The sequence below is a fragment of the Lissotriton vulgaris genome, chromosome 1_1, assembly GCF_964263255.1.
Source record: "Lissotriton vulgaris chromosome 1_1, aLisVul1.2, whole genome shotgun sequence".
Taxonomy (NCBI): Eukaryota; Metazoa; Chordata; class Amphibia; order Caudata; family Salamandridae; genus Lissotriton; species Lissotriton vulgaris.
This window is the reverse complement of record NC_141685.1, coordinates 836,669,361-836,687,941: the sequence shown is the minus strand read 5'-3', so window position 1 is coordinate 836,687,941 and position 18,581 is coordinate 836,669,361. Positions and strand designations below refer to the sequence as shown.

General features: G+C 45.4%; 1 protein-coding gene across 2 annotated transcripts in view; it reads left to right on the top strand.

Annotated features, from left to right (window-relative positions):
- LOC147747983 (cytochrome P450 2D15-like) overlaps positions 1-18,581 on the top strand; it is a 464,117-nt gene that overhangs the window by 395,033 nt on the left and 50,503 nt on the right. For both annotated transcript variants that reach the window (XM_086957535.1, XM_086957525.1), the window contains one exon: positions 15,422-15,609. In XM_086957535.1, the coding sequence (XP_086813661.1) occupies positions 15,422-15,609 (188 nt within the window). The remainder of the gene's footprint in view (positions 1-15,421; positions 15,610-18,581) is intronic.

Sequence of the window (18,581 nt, the reverse complement as noted above, 5' to 3'; positions counted from 1 at the left end):
AACACTAGCGGAATTTGTAAAATTGCAAAATGTTTCTTAAACTTGATATTAATCGTTTACATTTGATCTTTTTTAGTAGTCCGTGAAGGCAATATGTAATATATTTTATGTTAATGAACATTGTAATGGTTTTAATTAACTACATAATAAACTATTTAGACAGCTGTACTACAGAGTCTTCTTCTTGGGCAACTATTATGAATGGGAAATTGATCTTTCAGGACGTTTTGTTCTGGGAACTGCGGCAAACATGGACACTTTGCTTTCTTCAGCTTCATGATGCTCTGACTCACAGGATGAGTCAAAGCTTTGATTTTTTTTTCTTCTCATCCCAAACTTGTGCATTTACTGCCTGCTTCCCTTGTCATGAAATGCCCACTCCTCCATCAGTTTGTTATCAGATGAGAATTCAGTAACCCACCTAAACTGACCACTGATCCTCAGCTTTCTCCACTGCTGATGAACCTGTGCAACATAAGTCATTCTTCTTTCTAGAATGCCTTTCCCGTTATTCTCTTGCTACCAAACTGCACACCGATCCCCATTAAATATCTGGCCCAGAAGGAGGATGGCAAAATCAGTTCTGTAACAAAAGGTTGGAGAAAGTTAGAGAGAGAGAAAAAATACAACTCTCTACAGTACTCAAGGAGACACACCGGAATTATTCAGCACAAGAGGCGGGAATTATTCTTTCCTCTTCAAGTCAGGCAGATTCTGTCCTTGTAGAAGGTCAAGGAGGGTCTATTAAATATCCTAGCTATCGTAATAGAAAGATTCAATTCTATTAGGGACTCAGAGGCGCGAATTATGCTTTCACTTTTTCCACTTTATTCTCAGCAGCCATTTTATTGCATTTTAACAAGAACCACATTTCCCACGAAACAATGTAAATTGTTAAGAACAACAACTGACAACGTAGTCCAGCAGTCCACAAGTGTCCAATCAGGTGGCAGCATCTGCACCATAGTCCTTTGCCACTGTCCTCAGTTCTTCTTTTGTCACGCTAGTCACACCATCGCCCTTTTCTCATGAACCCTATTTCTCAGTTTTCCTTCCTGGAAAATGAGATTAAATTACCAAGAGGGTACCCGCAGACAAGGCTACACCATAAGCAAGGTATGCACAATACATGTTCATTGAATTGGCATAAACCTACAAGAGCAATGACCATGCGAACATAATTCAGTGCTTACTGGTCACAGGGAGGGTCTCCCGAATCAGTAATCCATGGGTGGGATAATCCACTCCTCTGCATCCTTAATAGAAATTAAACTTTCTGTTATGATACCTAGGATTTTGTTTTATTCTACGTCCAGACCGGAGGCGAGGATTATGTTAGTTTAAAGCTTACTCACCACCAAATGAGCCATATCCAACACTAGCACAAAATAGAACCTCCTAAATGTAGAATCCAAGGTCCAATCGGACGCGTTCATAATATCTTACAGGCAGGCACCCAAACTGAATGCCTTTAAGGCCATTGCTCCACGATAGGAATGTGCACCAAAGATTTAAGATCCACTACAGCTTCCTGCATAACCCATGGCATCCAACGGGCTGTGGTCGGGAAGACACAGGCTTGTGTGGATTTCTGAAGGGCGATTAGAAGCTGCCTCTCCCAGGGACCTGAAGTCCTCAGAATTGTCTTCACTGGCCTGAAGGCATTAAACTACACATAACTAGTATTGGATTTAGTACGCCTGCTCAGCGTAAATGACACCCCAGAGGGTGAAAAAGACCTTCCAGTAAAGTCTAGGGCCGAAACGTCTAAGACCCTTCTGTATGATACCATGCAGAGCAGCATTGCCAGCTTCACTGAGAGTTTCTTCCTTGATGGTAACTTATTGGGTTGCCAGGATAGGGAAAGGTTAATCACCATATTAACATCCCAAAGAGTCGAAAAACATGGTTCTGGAGGAAGTGATAGCCGGATTCCACTTAAAGGCGCACACAAAAGTATGTTCTCTCCATGGGCACATGCCCTGCCAACATAGTGGAACAGAAGGTGTTGATTGAGCGGTATGCCAGACATGTTTGCGCTAAACTGGGCACGAAATTCAGGACCTGAACTATGTAGGTGCACACTGGATCACAACCCCATCGCAGACACCAACGACACCATTGCGTCCAAACAGACGCCATCTCTTGATAGTGCAATCCAACCAGGCCTTTGATAGGAGGTTTTAGCCTTTGTCAAAAATCCCCGGAGCAACCGTCGACCCCTATAATGCGCCATGCCATTAGGAGGAGAGACCCCTCCTGAACCATCTGATGGTTGGAGAGTCGGAAATAGGGGGAGACGGATTGGAAAATTCCAAGAAAGTTCCAGAAGAACCGGAAACCAGGCTTGAGACTTCCAAATCGGGATGACCAAAACTACATTTGCCCACTACCGTCGGATCTGAGCCGATGCCCTCATAATCATTGCGAACTGGGGAAATGCATACCCTGTCTCCAGCTTCCTGTTCTGGAGAAACACATTTCTGGCTGCAGCCAGAGCATCTGATCTTCAACTGAAGAATTAGGGTAGTTGTTGATCCAATCTGGAGGCAACCAGGTCCACCAAAAAGGGACCCACTGATTCTAAATGCTGGCAAAGACTTTCAAAGGAAGTTTTCAAAGTCTGGAGTCCTGAAAGTGACAGGACTGCCAGTCTTACCTAGTTCTACTGGCTGGGAAGATATTCTGCCCTAACCAAGATATGATGGTCCAGGCAGAATTGCAACAAGTTGGTCGCTAGATCTGAGAGAACCTTGGAGTGAGTGCCCCCAGGTGATTGATGTACCTGATGGACGAAATGTTGTCCATTTTGAGCAGGACACAGGACTGGATCTTGTCCCAGGTCCAACCCCAGACTGCAAAGGACCCGGCCAGAAGCTCCAAACAGTTGATATGTAATCTTTTTTCTTGAGGAGACCACAAACCTCTTGTGGATAATTCTCCACACCAAGTGCTCCAGTCTGACCTCTGGGCATTAGATTGTATACGGAGGTCCGGAGCCAAACCGAAAATCGCTCTCCCATTCTATGCTTCCAGGAGGGAAAGCCAACAAAGAATCTCCTCCCCCGCGTCGTCTGAAAGGATGACCAGTTGGGAGTAAGTGAGCCTCTTTTGCAGGTGTGCTGCTTTTAATCTCTGAAGAGCCTGATAGTGCAGGGGTAGTTCGAAAATGGCCTGGATGATAAGAGGCCTACCAGGCTACCAATTTGTTATAAGGACACTGTCGGGTTAACGTTCTCCTAAGCTTGTGCCGAATCTTCATCACCTTTTGAGAAGGAAGGCTCAAGGTAGCCCCAGTGAAATCTATGATGAAACCCAGAAAAGCTACTCTCTGAGAGGGAATAAGGAGGGGTGTTTTCTCGTTCATGACAAATCCGAGGCTATCCAGCAGGCTAACAGCCATTTGCAGTTGTACTGACAAATGTCGGGGTTTTGTACCATGAGGAGCAAATCGTCAAGGTAAATGATGAGGAGTATCCCCATATGTATCCCACGGCTGGTCTGAGCACCTTTGTCAAGCACCAAGAGGCGGAGGAGAGCCTGCAGAGTAGCATTGCAAACTGAAATGTCTGTTGTCACCAGAGGAACCTCCTGTCAGGAGGGAAAATTGGTATGGCCCAGTAAGCATCGTTCAAGTACAGGAGGAGCATCCAGTCTACATGACGTAAAACATCTTGGAGGAGTTGGATACCCTCCATTTTTAAATGGTATACACCAGCCACTCGTTAAAGTCTCGTAAATATATTACCTGTTGTTGACTCCTGTTGTTCTTGTTGAAAAGGAAAATGTTGCTTATGAAGCCAAGTGAATAGCTCCTTTTGCGAGGAGCGAGGCAACCTCCGCATCCACCATTTCCACCTCATGTTGTGAGAACTGGAGTGGACTGGGGTTTGTAACGTGACATGAGGACCCACAATATTCTATGTGAAACACCTGAATCGTCTGCAGGACCCATGCATTGCTTTTGATTGACTGCCAGACATGGAAAAAATTGCCAGACGACCTCCTTTTTTAATTAAGGGAAGAAGATCAAACACTCACCGGAATTGGAGGCAGTGTTGAATCCCATCTCTCCTTTGCCTCTAAAGCACCATCTGCGGGTCTGGTAGAAATTTCCAAAATAGGTCTGGTCCTAATGTTGCCCGCTCCTGATATTGCCTGGGCCTAGTCTTGCCCTCTAGGAGGATACTGGGAGAAGGCTTGGGGGCCGAGTGGCCACTGCCTCAACCGGGAAACCCGAGAGGACAAAACCCTTTTGATTGAGGACTTGGATTTGTCCAGTGATGTGAAGGTATTACAAAACGTTCCCATTTCCTTAATAAAGGGTTCACCAAGGAGTTCCCCTTGTGCCAAAGCCCATGGCTCAAAATCAGTGAGGTCCCCAAGTTTCAGGTCCACTTTTATTAAGAAGGAATGTCACCGTTCTGTCTATTTATTTATTTATTTATTTGCGGGTTTGTATCGCGCTCGAATCGACTCCCAGAGGAGTATCTCTGCGCCCTAGGAACACAGCAAGACACAGTCAGAGGGGAAACCAGACGAAAATGGACTAGTTTTGAAACAGAAAGGTTTTGAGTTGCCTTCTAAACAGCAGATGTTCTGAGCACTGTCTGAGAGCTAGAGGGAGCTTGATCCATAGTGATGGCCCAACCACAGAAAGAGCTCTGCCTCCGTGCCTGGCCTTCTTTGCACGGGGCACACATAATAGGAATTGATTGTTTGACCTAAGGGAACGTGCAGGGGCGTAGAGTATACATTTATTTTTCAGATATGCAGGACCTAGTCCGTTTAAGCTCTTGTGAATTAGGCAACATGTCTTAAACTTCGTCCTCTGCCGGACCGACAGCCAATGCACTTTGTCCAGGAGAGGTTTGGATGCAGTTCTGGGGGGGGGGCGTTCAAGACCAGGCGGGCCGCATGTTCTGGATCACTTGGAGTTTGGCTAATACTCCCTCGTTTACAGATAGTAGCAAGCTGTTACAGTAATCAATACGGCTAAGGACATGGGCCTGTACCAATGTTTTCCAGATGGAGTCTGGAAGTATAGGGAAGACTTTGCGTAGTAGGCTTATTACGTGGAAGCACAAGCCCACAATATAATTGCTATGTTGTTTCAGTGAAAGCTCCTGATCTAGGCGGACTCCTAAGTTCTTTACGATCTGTTTGGGTTCAGGGACTGGTCCCAGATCATGTGGCCACCAATCTGGGGTCCAGAGGATTTTTGCCTCCCCGAACAACATGACTTCGGTCTTGCTTACATTACACTGCAGGCAGTTTGATGACATCCACTGAGCCACAACTTTCATGCCCTGGGAAAAGGAGTTTTTAACCTCGGTGGTGAGAGATTTAAAGTGAAAAAGGAGCTGTGTGTCATCCGCGTAAGACACAGGGATGAAACCATATGCTCGCATAATTCCAGCCAGGGGTGCCACATAGATGTTAAAGAGAGTCGGGCTCAGACAAGAGCCCTGTGGCACCCCTTTAGAGATCTCTACCTCCACCGAGCGATAGGCACCCATGGTGACGCATTGGGTGCGGTTGGATAAGAAGCTCCTTAGCCAGGTAAGAGCCTTGTTCTCTAGACCGATGTTTGCCAGTCGACTTGTCAAGATGTTGTGTGACACAGTGTTGAACGCTGCCGACAGGTCTAATAGTACCAGGATGACTGAGTGGCCTCTATCCTGATATATATGTAGGTCGTCTGTGACTGACATCAGGGTTGACTCTGTGCTGTGTTTAGGCCTAAAACCGGATTGTGAGTAATCCAGCCCTCCTCCCTGTTCAATATAGATGGATAGGTGGCGATTCACATGTTTTTCAGTGGGTTTTCCTAGGAATGGTAGCAGGGATATTGGTCTAAGATTGGACAGGTCTGTCCATGGAATTGTGGAGTTTTTCCTAATGAGTCTTACTAGAGCCTTTTTCCACCCCCTGGGGGCCTCACCTGTGCTCAGGGAAAGATTTACCAAACTCTGAATCCCAGGACCTAGTCCTTTACCAAGCATAGGCATAATTCTTGCTGGGATAGTGTCATCTGGACACCCGCTCTTGATTTGCATGGTTAAAGATACAACCTCTTCTAATGAGATAGGAGGAAATAGGCCTAGGGTGTGCATGGTAGGGTTAGGTTCTTCCTTGATTTGTGGTTGGGAATTATCTCCACAAAAGGACAGGTTGGAGCTAATGATTTTCTCATAGATCCCATCTATTTTTTTGGTGAAGAACTGTGAGATGTCATCACACAGTTGCTGAGACGCTAACTCTGAGCTCTCGCAGGCCATCGGTTTAACGAATGACTGCAGGATTTGGTATAATACCCTTGGAGTATTTCCAGCAGCTGCGAGTTGGGACGCAATGTGGTTTTTGCGCGCCATGCGAATGGCTTTATGGTATGTGGATAGGGATTCCCAGTATCTTGTCATCAGCCAAATGGGACAATCTCCATTTCTTTTCAAGTTTCCTGGCGGCTTTTTTTAGGGACCTTAAATGCTCTGAGAACCAGACTTCTTGTTTATGTGCCGGGCGTGGTTTAAACAGTTTCAAGGGGGCAATATCATTCACTGCTGTCACAAGCGCCCCTTCAAATTTAGTCAAGGCCACCTCAATGTCTTCAGTGAGTGTGAGGGAGGGTTCTACCAACCTCTCTTTAAAAGAATCTTGGGTCATTTTGTGCCGTTGCCTCCGTTTTCTCGGCAAGGCAATCGGGCCTGAGGGAAGAGTACTAATGCAATGAGTGTAAAATTCTACAATGAAATGATCGGTTCATTTTACTTGTGTTGGAGGTAGGCAATTGATTGATTGGGAGTTGGACAGGATTAAATCCAGAGTGTGTCCTGCCTGGTGTGTTGAACCACTATTAGCTTGTTTTAGGCCCAGTAAGGACAGATCCGTCAGTAGGGATTGTGCCTCAATGCACTCTTTTATTTCGCTATTAACGTTGTAGTCTCCCACAAGTAAGAAATCGCTGTCTTTGCTTACACGGGGAGCCAATGCTTCCACTAGTGTGATGGAGAAATTGGCACAAGGCCCAGGAGGGCGATAAACCAAAGCCCCTTTTTGATTACCATTGGGTGCAGCATTAGTTTTAAAAATCAACAGTTCTAGTTCTGGGGTGCATAGTTCGTCTAGGACAGATATATTTATTTCTTGTTTATGGACTATTGCAATCCCTCCTCCTGCCTTAATGGGGCGGTCTAGTCTGACAATTTTATATCCCATCGGAATTCCTAAAGTTATGGCCGGAACCGAGTGGGGTTTCAGCCATGTTTCCGTCAGAAAACATAGATCGGGCTCTTCAGATGAAATTAGTTCCCATACCTCAGTTGAGTGTTTCGATAGCGATCTAATGTTGCAAAGAAGGTTCTTACTCCCAAGTGATACATTAGCACCCACCCTTTTCATCGGAGTAGGGTGGCAATCAGCAAGATCACTGCCCTCGATATGTGTATGGAGCGGATCACCCGCAGGGTCACTGTCCTCCGATTGAGTTTGAAGCTGGGTCTTGCAATGACGGCAAGAGAAGGGCCCTCCAAGCTGGTATGCAAGTACAGCATGCAATTGGCCAACATTCCTAGTGTTTTGTGGGAAATGTGGTTCTTGTTAAAATGCATTAAAATAGCTGCTGAGAATAAAGCGAAAGACACACAATTGATGGACGGAATGCAGAACAAATCAAAACATTCACCCCCAGTCAGGAGATCTGGATTAAATCCATCATTCTGTTGCTCACCATGCCACTCCAGTTTAGACCTGGCCATATGCAAATCAGTCTTGACCTTGTGCCTCATGGGAACAGTCCAGCCCAAACTGTCAAGCCAGGTTCTCCCTGGACCGGAAACAAGCATCCTCGGACCGGTTTCGGGGTTTTACCCCTCATCAGCCAGGATAGCTTGATTCCAGTGGCACAGTGAGCCCAGGACCTAAGTCTGGGCATACCTGGCGCACTTAGGGCAAGAAAGCAAAAGACACACTATTGATAGACGGAATGCAGAACAAATCAAAACATTCACCCTCAGTCAAGAGATCTGGGTTAAATCCATCATTCGTTTGCTCACTATGCCACCCCAGTTTAGACCTGGCCATATGCAAATCAGTCTTGACCCTGTGCCTCATGGGAACAGTCCAGCCTGAACTGCCAAACCAGGTCCTCCCTGGACCGGAAACAAGCATCCTAGGACCGGTTTCGGGGTTTCACCCCTCATCAGCCAGGATGGCTTGATTCCAGTGGCACAGTGAGCCCAGGACACATGTCTGCATAATCCTCGCCTCCTGTCCTGACATAGAATTAACTGCCAGTCATTAGTGATGTGGCCTAGCTAATACTGCTAAAATTCCCATACTTCCCACTCACAGTCCAAGACTGGCAGCAAAGTGTTGCAATTCCTGCCCATGGTATGTGATAAGTTGCCTCAAAAGTATCCCGGAATTTCATGGACTTAAAATCCTGAATGGAAACCTAGGCCATCCCAGTTTATCTAGCTAAACTTCAAAGGAAATCATTGTCCCTGAACTAATATTTGGTTGAAGGACCCCGTAGAGGCTGGCTCAACTGAGTCTACTGCTACCCTGCTCTTAACTGGAATGATGTTACTGGAGAATATTTAAATGGAAATGTGTCTCTTGGCAGCCTCCATGTGTTTCCTCCTTTCTTAGAGTTCAGAAGGCTGGTTAAGTCCGGGCTATTCCCAATGTGATCCAACAAAGAATCCACATGTTCTAGTTTTCTGACTACCAACAGATACCCTCCTGGACCCCTAAGAACAAGAATTGTTTAATCAGCAGACTCCGTCTACACAACCCATATTATCGTGGAGAACCACATCCTCTAGAAACGTACTGCCCATCCATCTGTCTCAACACACATAACGGAATGATCAATGCAAAACACAGAGATTGTCTACTCATCAAAATTGCATTAGATAAACCTAAATTACCTGCTAACCGCATATAACACAAGTCAATTCCCATATTTAGAAAAACAAGTACAAAGTCAACAAATTTAATAAAATTCAATATCCAAGTTTAAAAAAAACGACAGATTATATCAGCGCCATGAATAGCAAAATGTAACGGCCTAAGCAACTTGTATTACCTGCCCACAGGTAATCAACTTTCAGCATTTCTTTGCTACTATTAATACTTTCGGGTATTGCATCCTGTCTCATTATTTCAAAAAAACCTGAATGAAAATGTCTTGATTTATATCTAGGGATTTAATGTGACTTCAACCTTTCTATTTAAACAATACACTTCTTACACTCCCGCCTTTGACTGTCTTAGTACTTCCGTGTTTACTGTACTCTATCACGTCTGCCACCTTACTGTCTACTATACCTCAGTAAACTAATCATACTTCCTCCTTACAAATCATAAACTCTGTTTTTAGCAACCATCCCTGCAATACCTGTCCTTTTCTATACTATCTGATCATCACACTCCCATTAATTACAGTTCCCACATCTGTGTAATCTAACTGCTATTACCTTAATCCACCTATAGGAACTGAAGGAAATACAATGCTTCGCGTTCTCCAGAGCACAAGACTATCCCAATAGCCAACATATTTACAACGATAATTAAAAACACTGTACTTCCTACTAACTCTGGGTTACGGAGTAGCATGCTACCTGTTATAAAGTGCTTCAAAGCCTTGTCAGAGGTAGTAAGTGCTATATAAAGGCAATTTCAATAAAATACAATACAATACAATTGTGTTGCCAGTTCATTGGCACAGCAGCTCGCACGGTATAGGCTGCAAAGGTGTGAATGAGCCTGCTCACAGACAGAAATGTGACTGCTTTTTGGAATGCATTTCAGCTGAGTTCCGACAGGAACTGTTATAAAGGTAATGGAAAGTAGTAACTCGATTTCTGAGCGTATTTACTTGCTCATCTTGAATAGCGCAATTTGTATTTGCAATCTCCGGTGTCTCACCGTTCTCTTGGACTTGGGTAGCATTCAGTTTTACACGTTTACAACGCTCAGAAATAGAGTTACTACTTTGGTCCAATATTGAACCAAAACGCTCAGCAACAGCAAGATTCATCAGTATAACTGGAAATGCTCTGCTGCAAGCAGCACAAACTTACTCCTTAGTCCTTTGCCTTTGATTTAACACTCTACCAGCATACAAGACACATTGAACACGTGTCTTTTGGCCTCACTAAGATTAATACGCATCAGGTCACAAACCTGAGAGGACATTTAGCTGCGATTCACAATTTTTTTTCAAATCCAGGGGTCAATAACTATAATACTTGTCTGTCCTGAAGATGGTCTCGTCAATGAAAAAGTAGAGACCGAAACGTCGACCTACACTTTTTCTTCTGATAGTCGTTTAATCTTTACTAAGAAGAAAAGTGTTGACAATTGTTACAGTGAAGGCTTTAAATCTCATACTGCTACCTTCTTGTTACATTGTTTGTATTTTTAAGTACCCTCATTTGATTCTTCAAGATAAAAAGGGAATGTTTTCTATATACACCCATTTCTGTCCTAGTTCTTTATACTATTTTGCACTTATGATTCACATTCTGCTTGATATATATTGTTTTTGTTTGTGATTTTGATTCACTGTATGAAGATATTGTGCAGTGGAATTAGCTGCTAAAAGAAATTATTGAGCAAGGAAACCATTTGTCTGGCCTTGAAATTCGATTATAAAAATAATCTAATTAAATATTCGAATTAGTCCCTTGAAGGCACACCTACCTTATCACTCTTCTTAAAAGCGACATTAAATTGAACTTGGGCATAAAGTCAGGTTTAATGCCACAATTAATTTGACACCTTGAAGTACCCATTTTAGTAGTTCCATTCTGACGTTAGGAGGACTCAGAGGTCAGCCGGTAACTTTGTATGAGCCAATGGGGCTAATAACCTTTTCACAGCACACACACACCACAGTGACATATTAAAGTATATGTCCTACTTCGTAACATACTGCTCCCTGCCTCGATAGGCCTTCCCTAGAGGAGACATATATATTGTTAAAGGAAGTGGGGGCTTTGCCACTTGTTTAATTGGCAAAATCAAACTAGCAGTTTTAAAACTGCTCTTCCAGTTTGCAGCGTCAGACCAGGAGCCATGTTGTACTTTGTCACACACAGGATGGAACAATCAGTGCTGCAGCCCTGGGCGGACATTCTAGCTTACATGCCCTGGGTAACCTTGGTACCATATACTAGGGACTTATAAGTAAGTCAGCTATGCCAACTGGGGGTAGCCAATTCAACATACATTGTGTGTTGGGTTATAACACTGGCAATGAGGACTGGTTAGGAAGCCTCACTGCACTCGGAGTCTAAAATCCAGCAGTTCGTATCCAGATGAGGCCAAAAGGTGGGGACCTGCAAAAAGCCTGTTTCCTCACACTTTGCCAAATAATGTAAGAGAGAGATGGGACGATAATAAGACAAATTGAAAGTGTCTGCATCTGCTTTCTTCAGCAGTGTAAGAATTACAGCATGCATCCAGGTCTTTGGATAATCCTCTTCCTTCAGTGATTCATTCACAAGTACTCCTAGATGAGGACTGGCAGTAAGAGCAAGGCGGGATCTAATGGAGAGCCCTTCTTCACCTTTAACATAGTGTCTTCCACCATCCAGTTGGTTAATTCAGAAAACGGGCCCCAGTTGGTTAAAGAAGAAGGGTGAGGGCTAATGTCGTTATACAGATTTCACCAAATAAAAGGCTGAGTTGCAAAGCCTGAATAAATGGTCTCCATTTTGAAACTGTGTCCCTGGCTGTCTGGTTCAGCACCACTTGGGCGAGTCAACTCCTGAACATTTATAAGCAATTCTTTAGAAGATCTACTGTTTTCCTCAATACGCCTGACAAAATACTGTCTCTTAGCCTATTTAAGCTGATTATTTTAGATTTGGAGGGCTTCCTTAAATATGGCCCAGTCCACAGGAGATTTAGTGGACTTCCAGTGGACCTCTAATGACTTGCACTTCTTTTTTTTCTTTCTCAACTCTGCTGTGTACCACTTGCCGATATCGATCAACTAGAGGAATGTGTCTCCTTCAGAGGGGCGCAGACATCGATGGCCCTGGCCAAGGTACCCACAAATTAATATACTGGTGTCTCCAGCGAGATAATCTCTGTGACCTCATGAGGGTTGAAATTACAACTAAAATTTGTGTTGATAACTCTCCTCTGTGATCTCCGCATTCATGGAGCCGGCCTACAACTGGACGGGAGACCACCCAGCAATGAGATACAGAATTTAATCATGGAGTGGTCCGAGCAGGTGATGGGGTCTTCTGACTGCATTTTCACTGTGTCTAAGTTACTAAACAGTTATTCAAGCTTGTGGCCTGCAGGACCGGTGGGACCTTTTATCTTTCCAGTGAGTAGTAAAATCTGCATCTTATTCTCCAAATTTCCACCCCCAAAAAATCGAGCTTAACATCATAGTGAAGATTAAAGTCTCCAATAAGGGGAAAGTGGGCAAACTTTAGTATGGTTGGTGATATTGTCACAGAAAACTTCGCTGCCAGCAGGGAGGCAGTCAATTAATGCTCCTCCTAATGTGGAAGCAGCATTGAATGATAGTGGGATACACAACAGCTTCGGCGCACCAACCACGCACCCAACCACCGAACCAACGCCCCCCACCACCACCCTCTACGCCTGGGCCCCGGTCAGCACCGAAGACACCACCCGCACGATGAACACCATCCACTCCGGATCCCCAACCGGCTCCTGCCCCCACCACGCCTTCAACAAGGCCGACTCCATCATCGCACTCCAACTCCGGGACATCATCAACGCCTCCTTCAACACCGCCACCTTCCCAGAAAGCTGGAAGCACGCCGAGATCAGCACCCTCCTGAAGAAACCAACAGCCGACCCCTCCGACCTCAAGAACTTCCGCCCCATCTCGATCCTCCCTTTTCCTGCCAAAGTCATCGAGAAGACCGTCAACAGACAGCTCGCCGCCTTCCTCAAGACGAACGGATCCCTCGACCACTCGCAGTCCGGCTTCCGAGCCAACCACAGCACCGAGACCGCCCTCATCACGGCCACTGACGACATCAGATCCCTGCTTGACAACGGGGAAACAGCGGCCCTCATCCTCCTGGACCTCTCCGCAGCCTTCGACACGGTCTGCCACCGCACCCTAGTGCAGCGCCTCAGCAACATCGGAATCCAAGAGAAGGCACTGGAGTGGATCATCTCGTTCCTCGCCGGAAGAACCCAGAGAGTCTGCCTCCCCCCGTTCAGGTCCGAGGCCACCAAAGTCATCTGCGGCGTACCACAGGGATCATCGCTCAGCCCCACGCTCTTCAACCTCTACATGAGCACCCTCGCAGCCATCGCACGCCAACACAACCTCAACATCATCTCCTACGCCGATGACACCCAGCTGATCCTCTCCCTCATCAACGACCCAGCCACCGCCAGAACCAGCCTACACGAAGGGATGAAAGACGTCGCCAAGTGGATGAAGAGCAGCCGCCTGAAACTGAACTCAGACAAGACGGAGGTCCTCATCCTGGGATCATCACCCTCCGCCTGGGACGACTCCGGGTGGCCCCCTGCCCTGGGCACCACTCCCAAGCCAACGGACCACGCACGAAACCTGGGCTTCATCCTGGACTCCTCCCTCTCGATGACCAGACAAGTCAACGCCGTCTCATCATCGTGCTTTAACACCCTGCGCATGCTCCGAAAGATCTTCCGATGGATCCCCACCGAAACCAGGAAGACGGTCACCCAGGCACTCGTCACCAGCCGACTGGATTATGGAAACACCCTCTACGCCGGAACCACAGCCAAACTTCAGAAAAGACTCCAACGCATCCAGAACGCCTCCGCACGACTCGTCCTGGACATCCCCCGACACAGCCACATCTCCGGCCACCTGAGAGACCTGCACTGGCTCCCCGTCAGCAAGAGAAGTACGTTCAGACTCCTCACCCACACACACAAGGCTCTCCACGACTTGGGCCCCAAGTACCTCAACAGCCGCCTGACCTTCTACGCTCCCACCCACCAGCTACGGTCGACCAGCCTCGCCCTCGCCGCCGTCCCACGCATCCGCAGAGCCAGCGCTGGAGGAAGATCCTTCTCCTACCTGGCAGCCAATGGAACTCCCTCCCCATCCACCTTCGGCTAACCCAGGACCACCTCTCCTTCAGGAAGCAACTCAAGACCTGGTGTTTCGAGCAGTAACGGACCCCTCTCCCACAGCGCCTTGAGGCCCCTCCGGGTGAGTATCGCGCTATACAAATGTTATGATTGATTGGGAAAATCATAACTTGGCAAAATTCTATCAAGGAGTCATTCAGCATAATACCCTCAAACACATCCCTATAAATGATGGCCACTCCCCCACCTTTCCTTCCAATGGAGTTACGCTTTAACGTACTGTAGCAGACCAGTACCGCGATAGCTATATCCAGGGGGGGTGAAACTATTAAGCCATGTTTCTGTAATGAATGCTACATCAAGCCTCAGGCTATAAATAGTATCCCACAACACCTTACAATGTTTTGGAAGTGATCTAGAGTTAAGATAGAGACAGTTAATTGAGAGCCCCCCCCCCCCCCAAGCTCCATGCATGGTTCAGAGGCATACTTCCCAAAGGGGCACCCTTCAGCATGTCCTCTCACAAATGAACTTTATCTCTGGGACCCTTTCAAGGGCTCCCTAGGCCCTTCGTGGTTTGTACAGAACCACCTGCAACTGTCACAAGATAAAGGGCAGAATATCGTACCAAGAGCAGGATAACAATTATTTTTGTTGTGAGCATGTAGGGTTATAGTGAGCAAGGCCTCCCTCGAATACATAATAAAAGTATCTCTACCGGATTCAAATCTGGCTAGGGTCCTGGCTACAGGTGACATCCTAGTGCAGACTGGTGCAGATGTTCTTATTTTGGCATGCTAGCAGTGTGGACGCACTGCACCCACGTTTAACTCTATAAAGTCCGCCCGCCCACTAGACCGCTGGCTCTCCTCCCCGTCAGAACCCATCCCTAGAATGGCGAAGAAAACAAAACAAACCTAACAGAGACCACCGTGGTATAACGAGCCACTGGCCTTCATGTCTCGTAAAACTGCTTGCCTAAAACCAGCAATTATGCCATATCGAAAAGTAGAAAAATATTTAAAAGCACTTAGGAGTTTACTAGACATAAAATTACAGATGAATGCAAAATACTTGACAACATACAGGGCTGGTGAAAAAGCACATAAAAATAAAGCAAAATTCAGACATTTTGGCTTTGACAATGCTTGGCTTATCACCGACTTTAAAATCATGAAGTTTGTTTGTCAGGAGTTTGTGGTACAACAGCACACATCTGCTTTGATGTGGCTCAGTGGGAATTAGTCAGTTGAAGTTCTTGGGCTTGTTGTCGAGTGAAGACTGGGGATTCGAAAGTTGTAAAAAGCCTCCCTCTTGTTTCTAGGTCAGGTACACAGAGAGATTGACACAGTGATTGGACGAGGCAGGAAGCCCACAATGGAGGATCAGATCAACTTACCCTTCACCAACGCTGTGATCCATGAGATCCAACGCTGTGGAGATATCGTTCCACTGTCACTGCCGCACATGACGTGCCGTGACACAGAGATCCAAGGATTCTTTATCCCTAAGGTAAGAAAAGTCAACATTTCATTCTTATATCCAACCACCCCAAATCTTTATGACATTCCCAGCCCCAGGTGATATTAATCACTGATCTATCCCAGACGAAGCTGATGACTGTTCCCAGCTAAGGTGATATTAATAACTCCTACAAGGGCATTTGATGACTACACCAATTCCTGGAAGATGTTAAGTTCTTGAGAAAGCTGGCTGTTCAGCAGGTCTGGAGTGACCATGGGGCTATGACCGGGGAATGTTTTAGGCGCAAAAGTGGTTTAAGTGTATGGTGGGTGTTTATCAGCACTGCTTATGAGGGAGGTTCAACAGGTGTATAGACAAGGGCTAGATCATAATTGGCACATTGAAGAAAAGAATATGTAAATGTTGATTTAATGTAAGACATAGAATTGAGGACAAAAAATAGTAATTGTTATTATTGTGTTTATGATTATTTACAGTGACCCCTGACGAAGGGCACTTGATTGCCCGAAATGCATTGGGTTCTTTTAATAAAACACTGCCTTGGATGAATCGTTGCATTGCTCATGTTCGTTTATGAGGTCCGGATGGGCACGATTAGAACATAAGAAACTTGGGAAATGGCTAAAACTCTGCGTGTGGCTCGAAATATAAGTGGAAATAAAAAAGTTTAACCAAAAAGTTGTTTACAATGATTATAGTGATGGAAATGGACTAACAACTTGATCGCCATGAAGGCGTGTTTAGCTGTGCGACTGGCAAGGACGTAGAGGACGCCCCTCCCACAGTTGTTGTTCACTTGGTACCATTTGGGCAAAGGCACACCAGTCTGCACGCATTCTTTGATTAATGGACAAAGTATGGGCAAGCTATGAAACAAAATGGTATGCATCCCACCCCTCAGAATTGTTCAAGTTCTTCTTTGGCCCAGATGATATTATGACTGCACTACACTCTGGGTCAAATTGCAGACTCCTCCCCGGCTTGTTGATATCAATGACAACTCCCAGCCCCAGGGAATGCCTAAGGTGCACTATCATGTTGTTTTTCATGATCTGTACTTGTTGTTCTCATTACGCAAATGTGTTGAATCAAGTTATTTCCTTTTTTCTCTGTTCTTGGTGTTTTATCCCTATTATCCCTATTTTAAATGCTTGCATCTGTTTATGCTTGGAAAGCCATTTCAAGCAGCACTTCCAGGTGAAAGTGTCAATGTATTTTTGCCTCACTTTAAGATAGAGAAGTAAGTTGATACATTCTCCCAACCTTGATGGAACTCCATTAGCTTTCCTCAGAGGCCAACATTATCTTTAAATCAGCTTCATCATTTACAAAGCCATCATGACAGTCAGCCACAGCTTATCCTGCAGACAAGCGTTCACCATCTCTGGGGCTCTCAGCACAGCCAGAGCACCATCAGACTCGAGACTAAAAAAATCTTTTTTTAAAGTCAGAAAGCCTTTTCATGCATCCAGGGCCTGGAAAAACATCCCAGTTTCCATCAGGACTGGCCCTACTCTGCTCCAATGTAGGCATAGGCAGAAGCCTCACCTCTTTAAAGTACACTACATCACAATGCATTAACAGTCAGCAAACTCTACCTCTGCCATAACTCGTTGACATTAGGACTGTCTGTGATAGTGTACAGTGCTCTGCTGCATTTTGGCTGGTTTGGGTTCTAGAAATGCTACATTTATACATAAAAGAGAGAGAGCTTTGGGCCTCTCTACCTGCCCCCTCTTAGTAGCTTGTAACACGAATACTTCTATCAAACCTCAGTTCTGCCTCTCCAAAACTTTGGGGTGTGTTATGAGAGACATTAGGGAAAGCACAGCACAAGACTTGGGACTTTATTCTGTTTTTCCCAATGGAAACATTGGTCAAAATATCCCGGCCTGGTAAATGGTTTTTGTATATAGCTGTAATAGATTGAAGGCACCATGTATGAAACAAAACCATTTGATAACTTTGCAAACAGAGGGAGTCGGATATGAAAAACATTGAGACAGCCCGTCTGGATCTCTAAATCTGGAACCTCTTTCCTAAACATGGACAGATATGTTTAGCTACGCACAACCTGCCGGTCACAGCTTTAAATTCCATTATTATAGCTGGCTAAATTATTAGCGATGGCTTACTGTATCATATGCGATACATCGCTTGGCAATAATATTGCATCAACTACATGGATCTTCCACTACACGGTAAGGTAAGTCTATTTAATATTCACTATTCCGTTTATATTACCTGCCAAGGGAAGTACCAGTGGATTTAAGAATAGAGACATATACGTAACTTACAAATGGAACTGTGGATAACTTGTAAGTTGCAGGTTCCAATTTCAGTAGAATAACTTGGTGAATCGTATTCCTTCTAAAAGCATATATCATTAACCAATAGATAAGGCATGTGTCTCCTTTCTCCCATCCTTGTCTGATGTCTCCTTTCCACAAAGCTTCTTCTCCCCAACCAGTCTGCTCTCTTACTCCCACAATATTTGTCTGCCTTTCCTCTTCTCCGAGTGCTCTCTTCCTTCCACGATATTTTTGTTCCTCCCCTTTGCCTGTCTCCTCTCTCCCTTTTTGTTTGCTTCCTACCTCTGCTACTGTCCTTCCTACTGGCTCCCAGTCTTCGTTTTTGAATTCTACTCCTATGACACTCCCTTGTCCCCATTTTCCCTTTCTTCGCTTGTTGTTCTTTGATCTGCCCATTCTGTGTCTCCTTCCTCCCTTGCACGTGAGCAGTGAGCTCTCTCCTTTGCTTTTCCATCTCTCCTTTCTGTTTCAATCTCTCATTCCTATTCTTCGCACTCCCGTCTCTCTTCCTTTCTTGGCCTTTCTTTCCCTTCCTTGTTCCCTCTCTCCCTCTCCAGTCTCCCCTGCCCTTCCTTTGTCTTCTCTTAGTATTGCTCCAGCTTTTTCTCCTTTGTTCCCCTTCCCTCCCTCCATACAACGAGTTTTGTCCCTCCCTCCCTCATCCACCTTCCTGTTTCCTCCTCTGTA